Source organism: Trachymyrmex cornetzi, unplaced genomic scaffold (genome assembly GCF_001594075.2).
Source record: "Trachymyrmex cornetzi isolate Tcor2-1 unplaced genomic scaffold, Tcor1.1 scaffold143, whole genome shotgun sequence".
Classification (NCBI taxonomy): Eukaryota; Metazoa; Arthropoda; class Insecta; order Hymenoptera; family Formicidae; genus Trachymyrmex; species Trachymyrmex cornetzi.
The window spans coordinates 318,360-332,155 of record NW_017296016.1 but is presented as its reverse complement, the minus strand read 5'-3'; the positions used below and the strand labels follow the sequence as shown (position 1 = coordinate 332,155).

At 30.2% G+C, this 13,796-nt stretch overlaps 1 protein-coding gene across 1 annotated transcript; it reads right to left on the bottom strand.

Annotated features, from left to right (window-relative positions):
* Positions 1-811: 811 nt before the first annotated feature.
* Positions 812-3,030, bottom strand: LOC108757445 (uncharacterized). The gene is made up of 3 exons (XM_018501858.1): positions 2,734-3,030; positions 1,851-2,296; positions 812-1,391 (listed from the first exon to the last, which is right to left on the bottom strand). Exons 1-3 carry the CDS (start codon positions 2,927-2,929, stop codon positions 1,227-1,229), a joined length of 807 nt encoding a protein of 268 aa, XP_018357360.1. The 5' UTR covers positions 2,930-3,030; the 3' UTR covers positions 812-1,226.
* Positions 3,031-13,796: the final 10,766 nt, after the last annotated feature.

The window sequence follows — 13,796 nt, the reverse complement described above, 5'->3', positions numbered from 1 at the left end:
TGCTTTAAAATAAATTTCCTGCTTTAAAAACGAAAATTTTCTTTGAAAACGTTATTTTTTAATATAATTTTTGTTTTTATACAATAGTGCATACACGGAGAAAACTGCACAGCGATGATTACTGTGCCAAGAAAAAATTTTCACTTCACAAGTAAAAGTTATTGTGCACGCGCTAGTCATCGCTGTCCGAACAGCGATCATCGTTGCGCAGTTTTCTCCGTGTAGGGGTGCACGACTTTCTACGTGAAGCAACTTCCACCCCATCTCTCAAGTTTTAGCTATCACTCGTTATTCGTTAAACAATTATTAACAGTTAAAGTAATTATTTTCCTGCTTTACATGAAGAGTCAGACAACTTTAACGAGCAGAGAAGTATTAGATGGACGAATTCAAGGAATAAAACTTTCCACACGAGCGACTTTCACCCCATCTCCCTCTCTGACAAGATGCTTATGACCATGCGTGCTTTTCATGAAAAGTCGCACGCACGTCAGAGAGGGAGATGGACTGGAAGTTGCTTTGTATGGAAAGTCGTACGCCCCGAAGCAACACAATGACTCCCTCCATTTCAATATTTACCCTTGCGATTATTTCAGTAATTCACACGCGTCTCGTGAAAACCGTTCACTTGCACTCACGCGCTCCCGTGAAAAATTACTGCTCCTGTAGGAAAGACACAACGGTAAAAATGGAATCATACACTGAAAAAAAAAGATTGGCTGCTGCTGTAAATAAACTAGATGGTAAAATATGGCCTAGCTTTTTTAATTGTCTGCAACAGCCAATTTTTTGTTGCAGCAGTCAATTTTTGGTTGCTTTAGTCTATCTGCAATGTTAATACAGGATTTCGATGAGCTAATGCAACCAAAATTTAGCTGCTGCAATTAAGAATGCTATGCCATATTCAGCCAACCTTCTCTTTCAGTGCACGATGCTCAATTTCTTGAATGATAAGTATACATGCATGCTTATCATTCAAGAAATTGAGCATCGTGTGATTTCATCATAATTTTATTGTGCGGGAAAATACAGAGCCTCAGCGGAAACATAATGGCAGCTCGAGTGAAACTCAGTCTATCAACCCGTATTGATTTTCCTTAGGTCAGCTGTACTCATACCGAGAGGACCAAAAGTAGTAGAGCTCCAGAGACACGATAATATTGTTGATTTTTCAATCACTTTGTTGCCGCTCATTGCACATTATTATGCTATTCTTAATGATATCGTTACAACAGAAACGACCAAATGCACAATCCGATCACCACAATACTTGACATATACGCTAATGAGTTAGGAAGATGGATATTGTAAATACTTTCCCGTTTAATCAGCCATAATGGAATGATGACTTGGAGAATATCCGGTATCATAAAGCCCAAATCGCGTATGACCTGTAATAAATATTTTAAACTATTAACAATATTGTCAATCTAAGTTCAATGATATAATATCGTTACTGATACGTAAATTTTATGTACAAGAAAATAAGCCACTCTTAATCAATGTATATAAGTAATAGAAGTTTTAATAACTTGTCCTTGCGCTTTTAGTGTAACGGATTGAAGTTGTAATCACTGAAAGAACATAGCTTAATGCTCAATAAGTACATAAAATTTATGCATCAATATAGTACTAGAGTTACAACATAGTTCTAGAATAATAGAGTATACATATACATATATATATTATACTAATATATATATATATATATATATATATATATTATTTCATCGTGAAAGTTATATTATACCACTGTTTTTAGAAACTTTATATAAAGCAATTTTAATGTACATTAATCCAATGTAATGTGAGCAACTAAATTTATTTCATTATTATTTGTAAATTCTTACCTGGTGTGCATGACCCTCTCCTCTAACGACATTTTCGAAGAACTGGTCCCACCCACCAGCCACGATATGTAAAAAAGCTATCGCAGCAATGCCGAAAGCCTTTCTGTGTGTGATTGGATTTTTCTTATCCGCAAGGGAGACAACCCAAGCCGTAGATATTAATTCAGTAATTGTAAAAAACAACTGGTGGTACCACTGAGAGTAGAAGTCATCGTTCCAATAATTAATATAGACCCACCATGAGTAGTAATTGGAGAACAGAGCGGTTGAAAAGAGGAGCATCATAGACTGTCTTAGTCTCTGTTTGATGGCCAGTTTCGCCAAATGTTTCATTGTTTCGTAAAACACGATTACTCCGATGACGATGAGTATCCATATTTTCAACATATTTGAAGTAGCATTAAAATACATGTGTTTGTAAGGAGCGATGCCGGATTCGTATGAGCCTGTAAAAAAATTGTGGTTTATATAGTTGGATCTGCGATTTGCTATTTAGTAGGTTTATGCCCGTTTCGACTAATATAGATTAATTTTAATTATCTTGATTCAATTTATTCTTCATGTTTTTCTAGTTCTAAGAATTAGAACTAACCCCGCACAGCACAGATCTTCAAAGAACATTCTAAAAACATCCAGAGGATATTCTTATGTTCTCTGAACGTCCTAAGGATGTATCTTGGATAAAATATGTTGTGTGGAAGAAAATCTTAATCTTGATTCAACTTACTCTTATCTTTTTCTTAAAATTATAAAAAGTTCTAATTAGTTTTAATTAGTCTTGAAAATTAAAAAAGGATAGAGAGTAAATTGAATTAAGATTAAAATTAATCTACTTTGGTGAAAACAGGCATGAAAGTATATTTCAAGAATATTTTAGTGTTACCTTTAAAGACAGTGTCCCAGCACGAGCAGGAGCAATACCGCTTATCCACGACCCTCGAATAATCCTGCCAGAAATAATATAAAATTGCAATCTGCAGTGGTGGAATTGTTAAGGGTCCTATGATGCCCACGAATCTCGATCCGCTTGTTGCAATGTTTCTGCACAGGGTACGCTTCAGCATTTTTAATATAGCCATTTTGATTTAATAATCGTATTACAAACAGATGTATAATATATGTATGTATATACGTGTTTATGTATTATGAATAAACACTTGTATAATTAAGCACAGCTGAGAACGTTACCTGAAAAAAAAATAACGTCTTACCGTTACAGCTGCTTTTTGTTAAAAATAACTCGTTACCATTACTAGCTATTTATTTAAAAAATTATTTTATATAAAATTATTTTAAAAAGTAAACGCATTACCCTTACTAGTTATTTAATTTAAAAAGTAACGATTGATCGTTATTTTTTCGTTACTGTTGAAATTGTTGAGTTTAGCCCTCTCACGTTTGATATTAATAAAATTAGGTCATTTGATGTATTTTTACACGAAATGATGGAATCTGACAAAAATAATTGCCGCCCTATTCCGCGAAACGAGATTATAATTTTTAAATTTGATGATTATTCAGGTTAAGAAACCTGTCATACTGAGCATGTGCTGTGGTCACATTCTTTACAACTAAGATAAGAAAATTTTTATTTTTAATTAATCAAAGCAGAGAATATGTGTAGACATATATTTTAAATTACAAAATATTCTTTGCTAAAATTTAAATTATATAAGAAAATTTGTGCTTTTAACGAAATAAAGCAGAAAATATATTTTATTTTAGGAAATTTATTGATGTTGCGAGATTTAATTTACCGCAATCACTTTTAAAACATTATATAATTTGTTCATTAAAATTAACTCCTTTTTTTAAACAAATTCAGCTAATACTTTTGTATCATATCTTGGAATATTTGAACGAACTTTATGTCAAATTCTGTCAAACAGCACATTATGCTCGTGTCACTGCTTTTCACCAGTATAAAGGAAACCAGGTTTCCTAACCTAAACAGTCGTCAAATTAAATGATTAATATCTCGTTTTATAGGACAGAGCGACAATTGTTTTCTGCCTGATTCGGTCGTTTTGTGCAAAAACATGTCGAATGAGTCTAATTTTATCAACATTGCACGTAAGAGAGCTAAACTCAACAATTGTAATTTTTTAAATTTAAATTTAACATTGTTTTTAAGCACTGGTGTTATTATTAAAAGCCGCAGCACAGACTTTTGTATAATGCATATAGTGCATAAGAGAACTAATCAGCATCGTCCCTTTCTTCTATTTCACAGGAAAAAGAGAAACTTTCTGGTTGATTCTCTTATGCACTATGCGTTATGTGTCAAAAGTCTATGCTGAGGTCTTAGGGCCATAGTACGAATCGCACGAATATTGTCGTAGTGTCGCAGCGCCTTATGCCATTTTATGTCAGAGCCTTGCGTTACTTAATTCACACATAGTCCTCTCTAAGGCATACGTATAAGCAACACACAAAGAAAAACATAGCACAAGCTCTTTACCACTTCTTAAAGTGGTAAGCTTTATGTTCTTTTCTGTACGTTACTTACGTTATGTTTTACGGATGACATAAGATGACATAAGGCGTTACGACAATGTTTGTGCGGTGGCCCTTAAGCTGATATTATACATTTTTTCATACGATTGTCATACGATAAGGATTTTGAGATTATTGATTGGCCTCAGGATAAACAGATCCGACAACTTCTCTTTCTTGTAATCAATCAATAGACTTGAAATGTTTGGTCATACGACAAATTTAATATTAGCCTGGAATGTATTTAAGATTCACTTTAATACTGAAAATCCATAGTATATATATGTATAATGTAAATTATAAAATTTCAATACTGATAGTGACTATCGGAATGCACACACACACACACGCGCGCGCAGGTCACAACCTAAGATATAAAATATAAAATATCAATTAAAAAAAATAAATTTTTTAAGAAATAAAAATGAGAAAATAAAATGATAAAATAATTTTATAGTTGCATTTATTGCATATAATAACCTTTTACTATACAATAAATTGTAAATACATATTTGCATACTTTAAAAAGATGTATCATAATTCATAAGTATTAAAAAAAATTTCACTCATTTGTTATAACAACACAATTTTTACTGGGTTAAGATTTTTACCCCCGTATCACCCAAGTATCACTCCATTCTTGTTGACTACCGAACGTTAAACAAGGATGGATATCCCCGGGTGCTCCTCGGACGATATCCGAGGAGCACCCGGGGAATTCGAACATGCCATTGGATAACTACATAGAAGTACTTCTAAAGACATTAGGTCTGTTCGCATTGCTTGCACTTTTGGCACTCGGTATCACCGCTTTCTCTCTTTTCAAGGCCAAATATATATCTATATATCTTATTTTAAGTGCAAAAATATTTCGGGATTTCATGCAACGCAAACAGACCTATTAAAGCGAAACATCTTTCAGCGTTAGCAATATTGAAACATCTAATCCGAACCATCTAATAAAAACTGGAAGTAACGATCGATCAAAATAACGGCGTTACAAGTAATGCGTTACTTCTCAACTCTGTAATTAAGTTTTATACTTAAAGACAACGCAAAAATACTTTAACTGAAAGATCTAATCATGCATATTTTACAATTTTATAAATGCCTTAATAAAGCGTGCATTATCCATAATGTCCAGCCGAGATGTATAAATCTCGAATTAATTATATTGCCCGTAACATATAGTATATAAAATAAATCAAAACTCAAACGAAAAACTGTATATGTTTATATTGCATCACGTGTTTATTTTACACAATGCGCATTCCCACACGGCACGCGTAACAGTTTCACAGCTAATAGTCGACTATTTTTAGTTAACTTAAAGTTGACTTGTAAGATCGACATTTAGTCGACTATTTTAATTTCTAGGATGACTTTTTGTCGAATTTGAATGTCGACTGTAAATCGACTTCAGGTCGACCATTTTTGAAAATTTAAAAGCCGCTTTTTTATGTTTTAGTTGACTTATATTGTCAACTCTGTATTTATTATTATATTATTAATAATAATATCCAGATGCGTTACATATATTTCAGATGATATAAAACGTTAAAAAATGACTAAAAGATAGCTTTTTTCAGGTCATTTGCAAAACGAACAAATTTTATGTCTATTAACCCTCAACTAGCACATTATATTTGATTCGAGATTTTGGAGCACATGGGTGTGTGTTACCCCGATGTTTTTAATCGCATACATCTTGACATATAAGGCGCAGAATTTGAACAATTTTTTTTCGATTGATACGCCAAAGAAATTAAAAATATTCGAAATATTTAGAAAAAAAAGAAAAGAAAATGTTTAATTAATTTGCGAAAAACAAGGTTTTTTTTTAAAAATTCGTAGTTTCGAGGGGAAAACTGTTAGGGAAATTATTCTAGCGAGATTTCAAACGTAATCGAACATACTTTGAAAAAAACCATTATTTCAATTATTTTCAAAAAATATATTTGTTATATATCGAATTCAACAATCTAATAAATAAAAAAACGACCATGGAAAATTCTCATTTAACCCTCGAAAACAACTGGTGGAGAATGGTGAAGAATGAATGATGGGGATATAAAACTTTAGCCCTTACTGAGCCCTACTCTAATCCACCCTTAGGCTTGCAAATGCTTAGCGCTGTTATATACAGCTCGGATGTATGTAACCCACTGCTCCAGCTAAGAGTTAAAGAAGTTAATTAAAGAAGTTTTGTCGAAAAACAATATAACCTAATAGAAATACCTTTCCATCATCTTTATTAATTGTGATTGTTTTTTTCTTTATCAAAGAGATGTTTGTGTTAAAAATATTTTTTTGGCTTTCTAACGTAAATAGTTATTACAATATGTTGTCTCGCTCTCTCTCTCTCTCTCTCTCTCTCTCTCTCTCTCTCTCTCTCCCCCCTCCCTCTCTCTCTTTCTAGCGAAGTTGGCGAAGTATCGAGCAATTGGAGCATGAAGAAAATAGAAGATGTAACAACATATTGAAAAGATTTATTTCTAACAGTTAAGCATTTAACTACACTGTTAGAAATGTTCTTAAATTTCATTAACTTTAAATGTACATTGGTGAATGAAGTTTAATTTCTCTGTAACTGAAAGGACTATTAATGCACATGTTAATGAGATTTAAGTTTACAGTAACTGAAAAATTAAGTGTAATGAAATTTAATATACTTTTCATTTACAGATATAAATGACATTTAATTAATCGTAATTGAAATAACTATTAATGTACATATTAATGAAATTTAATGTACTTTTACATTTACGAATATTAATAATATTTTAATTAAGCCTAATACTATTAACGCTTAACGTTTAATACGTTTACGTTTCTTACATGTCATTAACGTAAATATACTTTTCAGTTACAGATCTCGTACTTTTCATTAACGTGTAAATTAATTTCTATAATAATGTGTTCATTAATTTCAATACACACGTTCATCACATTTAAGACTACTGTAATTTAGTTTTTATTTACATCATTCATTACATTTAATTTCGTGCATAATCACATGCTTCCTTTACATGTTAATTAAAATTCATTGAGAAATTTCTAACAGTGTATTGCTACAATGAATTACAACTGATTTGATATTCGGAAATGTACATATATCCATGTACATATATGTATCCATGTTTCCATCGATCGAAGAGAATTTCAAATTTCTTTTAACTCTCCGTGAACCAGGTGGGGTGTGACACATTCCAGCAAGATGAATTTCAATAATTTCTTAAAAAATACCACTCGCATCTAAGCAACTGGAGAGTGCATTGTTATCAATCATACTAAATTATAGTATATTTAAGATGAAGTATAGCATGGGATATGAGATACACCCACATATGATCTATGTTGATTTTCCACCTGGTTCGTGGAGGGTTAATACTGTTACAACTATAGACGACATGACAGCAAATACTGATTTAATGAAAATGGTTATATTAATACTCAAAGGAAATCTAATATCAAGTTGGGATGAGATACTTAAACTACATAGATTCTCAGTGATAAGTTGCATTACAAAATATCCAGCTGTTTTTTTCTTTTCTTTTTATTATTCAATTTCTTTATTTTTTAAAAAGCATAAAGTTTATGTTTTATATAATTAAGAGAAACTCTTTTTACAGCTTGGTTTCTTGTAAAATAAAAATCTATTTTAGAATATGAAATTGCGGATATTCCTCCGGGTAAACCGAAAATAGAAATGATTTCTAATGTGATAACGGTGGAGGTTTTTTTTAATACCCGGGTGATCTACGTTAGCCTAGAGGAATTAAGAGGAAGTTACTTAAAAATATGAAAACTAAAATATGATTGGACTCACTCAAAGACTTTTCAAAACGGAGGAAGGATTTTGGTTCTTTCGTTTATTCCACGGAATGTAAGTTTAATGTCATATAAGGTCCGGCATTAACATTTAAAAGCGGACACGACATGATTTCTTATAAAAAAATTAAAAAAATATATATAGAATAAAATTTTTCGATTTTGTGGTTAATTTTCGAAAAAATCAAGTTTGAAAATCCGCTGCATACGTATGTTGTTATAGCTAATTGTAAGCTATGGTTCATCGAGCGACGTGTATAGATATCGAAATATAATACCTTATGAGAAAGAAAAAACATTAAACTTTATTTTTATTCAGTTTAAAATTCAGATTAAATTCAGTTTAACAGTCAGATTAAATTCATTATTATTTTAAAATTGTGTTCATTATTTTCCTTATCCGATCTAATAACAGCGCCAAATGTTTTACATAAAAAAATTTTCTATTTAAATTAAATTTTTTTATTTTATACTGTTACTTTTTTAATTCTTTGTGGTAACACTTTAATTGAGTAAAATCACTCAATTTTGTGATACAATATAATAACGTTTTGAAAGAGAATTAAATAACTATTGCTACTTTGATTGGAAGATAAAGTGTGGGATATCACTTTCAATTGTTGATATCAAGTCTTTTATACAAATGATATATATCATTAGAATTAAGTAAGTAATAAAGGTAATACTACTTGAGAGTTTTACTTTTTAATGTGATAGAATTTAATGTAGCGCCAATTGATATCAAATCTTTTATACAAATAACATAAAATTTTGTGGAATTTAACTTGGCGCCAGTTGTTGATATCAAATCTTTTATACGAATGATACATATCACAATTAAGTAAATAACAAAAACAGTACTATTTGATGGGTTTTACTTTTTAATTTGATAGATAGAATTTAACTGGATTAGTTAAGACTGTAGCATCTGGGTTTTAATTTTTCATTTGGTACATTAGTTTTTTTCGAGGAGTAATAATTTGTGTGTGTGTGTGTGTGTGTGTGTGTGTGTGTGACAGAAAATTAAAACTTTGGCAGAAAATTAAAGCTGCCTTACTTAGATTAGAATAAGAAGACCTTCAATAAGAATATCCTTGAAGAATAATTAAAACTTATTATATTAAACTTATTGTATTAAAACTTATTATATTAAACTTATTATATTAAATTGAGTTGGATACTTAGGTTTTATTTGGGAAATATATTCTCAGCGCCTTTTTTTACCTTTTTTGAGAAGGTAAGTTTGTACTGATATAACACACACATTAAAATGTCATTGTTATGAAATATCTTATCAATCCTTCATATTTAATTATTGATAATTACTATTTTGGTTGATATAATTTACGAAAATATCATTATATCTTAACATATTTAATATAATATAAATCTAAGATTTTTTTTCTTTTTACTAATTAACACTTATGTTAACTGTTACACTTTCTCTTTCAAATTATATGAAATTATTTAATTCGAATGAGATAACGAAGAAGTGGCTTCTTTATATATACGTGATGAAAATGTTGAGATTTGATCAAACATTGCATCGTCTGGTACAATAATCGATAGTTATTAAATAATACAGTTATCTCTCAGAACTTCGAGTGCGCACTTATTATTTTCGGACTTCCAACAATCAATCTGAGATAATTCTCCCCAAATTAAATAAAATTTGTAAAAAACTTATTGCGAAAAATATTTTTAACTGTGAGGACACTGGTATATATGCGTGAAATTAGCACATTTATATATGAAAATTTTTTATTCTCGACTAAGGTAATATTTTTTGCAATAAGTTCTTTACAGATTTTAATTTAATTTAAGGGAATTATTAACATTTCGGATTGATTGTGTTATGAGTCAGAAAGTAATCGGCGCATAATATATAGTTCTGAGATAAATGTAAAAATACATGCATATTGATTGATGTATTACTTCGAACGTTTAACTTTGAACGTAATTAGCGTTCTTATAGTTTAATTAATGACATCAATAAAACGTGCACCGCTGTTCCTAATAAATTAAATTCAATCGCTTGAAAACAATTGCTAAAGAATCTTGTGATATGTACCATTTAATGGAAATACTACAATTATTTAAATATAAGTACTTTTATATATATATATATATATATATATATATACCCTATACCTATATTTATCCTGTACGCTTTTGCCCTATATGTATGTATAAATATACATATATGTACACCTTGTCTCAGTCGTTCCCAAGATTTGACGTGGTTAGTTATCAACAAATTATTTGAAATTCAATCGTAATTATCTTGATTAGACTACGTCTAAGTCGTAATATAAGCATTGCATGTACCTAAGTTATTAAATCATCAAAATTCCAGTTTTTTAATCTAACTTTAGGTGTCATTTTAGTTTTATAAATTTTTTTTTCTAAGATTTAGTTTACCTTTGATATATCATTCTGCTTTTTTCTTTTTACTTTTCGTGACAGCAATTATTTTATTATAACTTTATTGCATGGAATCTGTTTTCATCATCGTAAAATAGATTTTGACTATTGGCTATTGCTCACTGAATACTCTAATTTTTATTTATCAGATTTAAAAATGAGCAATTATACGGTCTTTCTTTTTTCGTACTTATTAGTTATTTATACTAAATGTTGCTTTCAATCTTGATGATGTTTCTTATTTACATGTTTTTATCTCTACTCAGTTTGAAATACATTTAATTATTTTCACTGATTTTCAACGTTTAATGTTTTCAATCTAACATTTTAGTTATTATTTTATTTATGATATACGTAAATCAGAAAAAATAAAGAAACGTTCATGTATAGAAGAAACGATCCAAATTACATATTTAATAGTATCAATAACAATAAAATATTATTAAGAATAAAATATATCAGTTTAGCAGTAAAAGATACTAAAATATGTTGTAGAGCAAGCCTGTCCAATTTCAGCTCCGGAGCCAAAACGCAAAACCATCGACGCAAAAAAAATCAATATGGGTAAGATTTCGGGGACTGTAAAGTGTCAATACGCGTCTGAGCAATTATGCTGATCACACAGAAAAAATATTAGACCCACATTGTTTTTGTTTACCTCTAGGTTTAGGGGATAAAATACCTCTTCGAAAATAATGGATTGTATTGTTTTCCTTAAATATCTTTTAATCTATGAGGTATATATATCCAAATTAATCTATGAGATACATCCAAATTAATCTATGAGATACATCAAAAATATTTTATATAAAAGTTGTATAGTTTCTTATGCTTTGTATAACGGCATAAAAGACATGTTGCAAAATTGTAACAAATTGTTATAAACAAATTATTAAAAATTGATTGTAGAGAGAAAGTAATTACGTCAATCAATTGTATAGGATTTCAACTCCGGAGCTAAAATGCAAAGTCATCGACGCAGAAAAATCAATATGGATAATATTTCAGAGATAGTAAAGTGTTGATAAGTATGATTACTTAAACACTTTGCGTTTTGGCTCCGGAGCTGAAATTGGACAGGCTTATCATGAAAAAATATTGGACCCATATTTTTTTGTGCTTATCTCAAGATTTAGGGGGTGAAATACTTCCTCCTAAAAATAATAGATTGTATTGTTTTCCTTAAATATTTTGTAGGCCTGACTCTACAACATATCTAAAGCTTATTGAAATCGGTGAGGGTCAGTCCCGACCGTTCCCTTGTTAGTCTCTCTCTTTAAGTAAACTAAAAATTCTATTGAATACTTCTTTCTTATCACGAGGAAAGTCATTTCTATTCAATTGTTTTAAATTAATTGTTGACATAACCCAGTGAGAAATGAATCGACATCGTATCGTATTGTAATTTAAATATCAAAACTTCGGGAGTGTGTAAGGGATCGATAAACTAAGAAAAAAAATCTGGTAGAGATATGCTCGTTTTTGCTTCGTTTAAGAGAAAATCGCAAAAAAGGCAAAACATAATTTTCATTTTTGTACTTTCTCATTACTTATTCACATTGTATTTATTCACTTGCTTAATATAGATTAAAATGTCGATCTCTTGTCGCAGAACTCAAAAGCCATACACGAAAACCATATCAGTATATTCAACGTTAGAATATGTACGCAACATATTGTGACAGGAGTAATTTACTCGATGACTTCTGACGAGTAACCGATGAATTTACAGGAGAAAGGAAGAAATGTAAAAAAAAAGTTTTCACCTGAAAACCGAATTATTATTATCGTTTCCGTACATGACTTCAGCGACGATAATACTTCAGAGGCAATGCGAGAACGAAGCAAAAACGAGCATATCTCTACAGAACTTTCTTTCTTAGTTTATCGATCCCCTACAAGCTCCCGAAATTTTGATATTTAAATTCCAAACGCCCTGTATACGACCGAGCCCATACAGCACAAAAAGATTGCAATGATTGCAGATATAACTCATTGCAAAGTTGTAATATTACAAATAGATTGCGCAATGTATTTGCAATATTGTTAAAATGTCATAACATCATAAAAATGTCCGTCTTTAGCAAGATTGCGCTGTAATGTCGTAGCAATGTTGCAATGTATTTGTAACTATTATTAGGAATAATTCCTTTATTATTACTGAATATAATTTGAAATACTATTTGTGATATAAATTTAAATAATGCAGAAAAAGAACTCTAATCAATATGTATTTTATATTACAGTCGAACCTCTATAAAAGTAACTTGTCGGGACCGACCGACCTCCGTAAAAGTAAACAAATGCCCATGCACGAGCATACGTACTCGATTATTATATGGGAGATTAAGACATAACTTTTACGAAGGTTAAAACAAAAACGGAGGTTAACTTTACGGAGGTTCGACTGTATTATATTATATTTTATACTTAATTGAAAATTTTATAAGCAAATATATATACATATAGAGGAAGGTCACCGATACCGACATACCACTTTGTTTTTAGACAATATTTCTTAAACAAAAGGTAAAAGTACATCTTCAAAAACATAAGTACAAAGTAAAAAGTATCTTCTATCAGATAGTATAAGCAATTTTTATAATACAGTTTGTAATTTTGCAATAATTAATTTTTTCGTAAGTATGCAAAAATGAGCGTCTGACAAAATGGGCTCCAAAACTGACACAGTAGGCAGTAATGCTACGTATTCCTATTCTTTTTCTTTTACAGGAATTATCTATAAAGTACCTATAAGTGAATGTATATAAGATTTTTCAGAATCATTTTACTTCATTATAAAACATTTTTATTGAATTATATGCATATTTACTTTATGCTGTTCTGCAAGATGCAAATATGTAACGCGATAGTTTTTCTAGAGTTGTCCTATATATGCACGATTGCCTTCAGATCCAATAGACTTATTTGACACTATAAAGCAACATTATAAAGATTAAGTTAGCTCATGGTCTGTTTTACGGACAGATGTGTCGGTTTACGCTGCACCCCAATTTTAAATTAAAAATCGTATTATGAAAAGACTAAGAGAAAAAATAATATAAATAAAACTTATTTTGAAACTACAAGTGTTTAAAATGACATAATATTATCAATAATATAGTCACTATTATTTAAACCTCACAATTCGCAAAAGAAAATCGTAAGAATTTTATTTTCGCATTTGTAGAATTC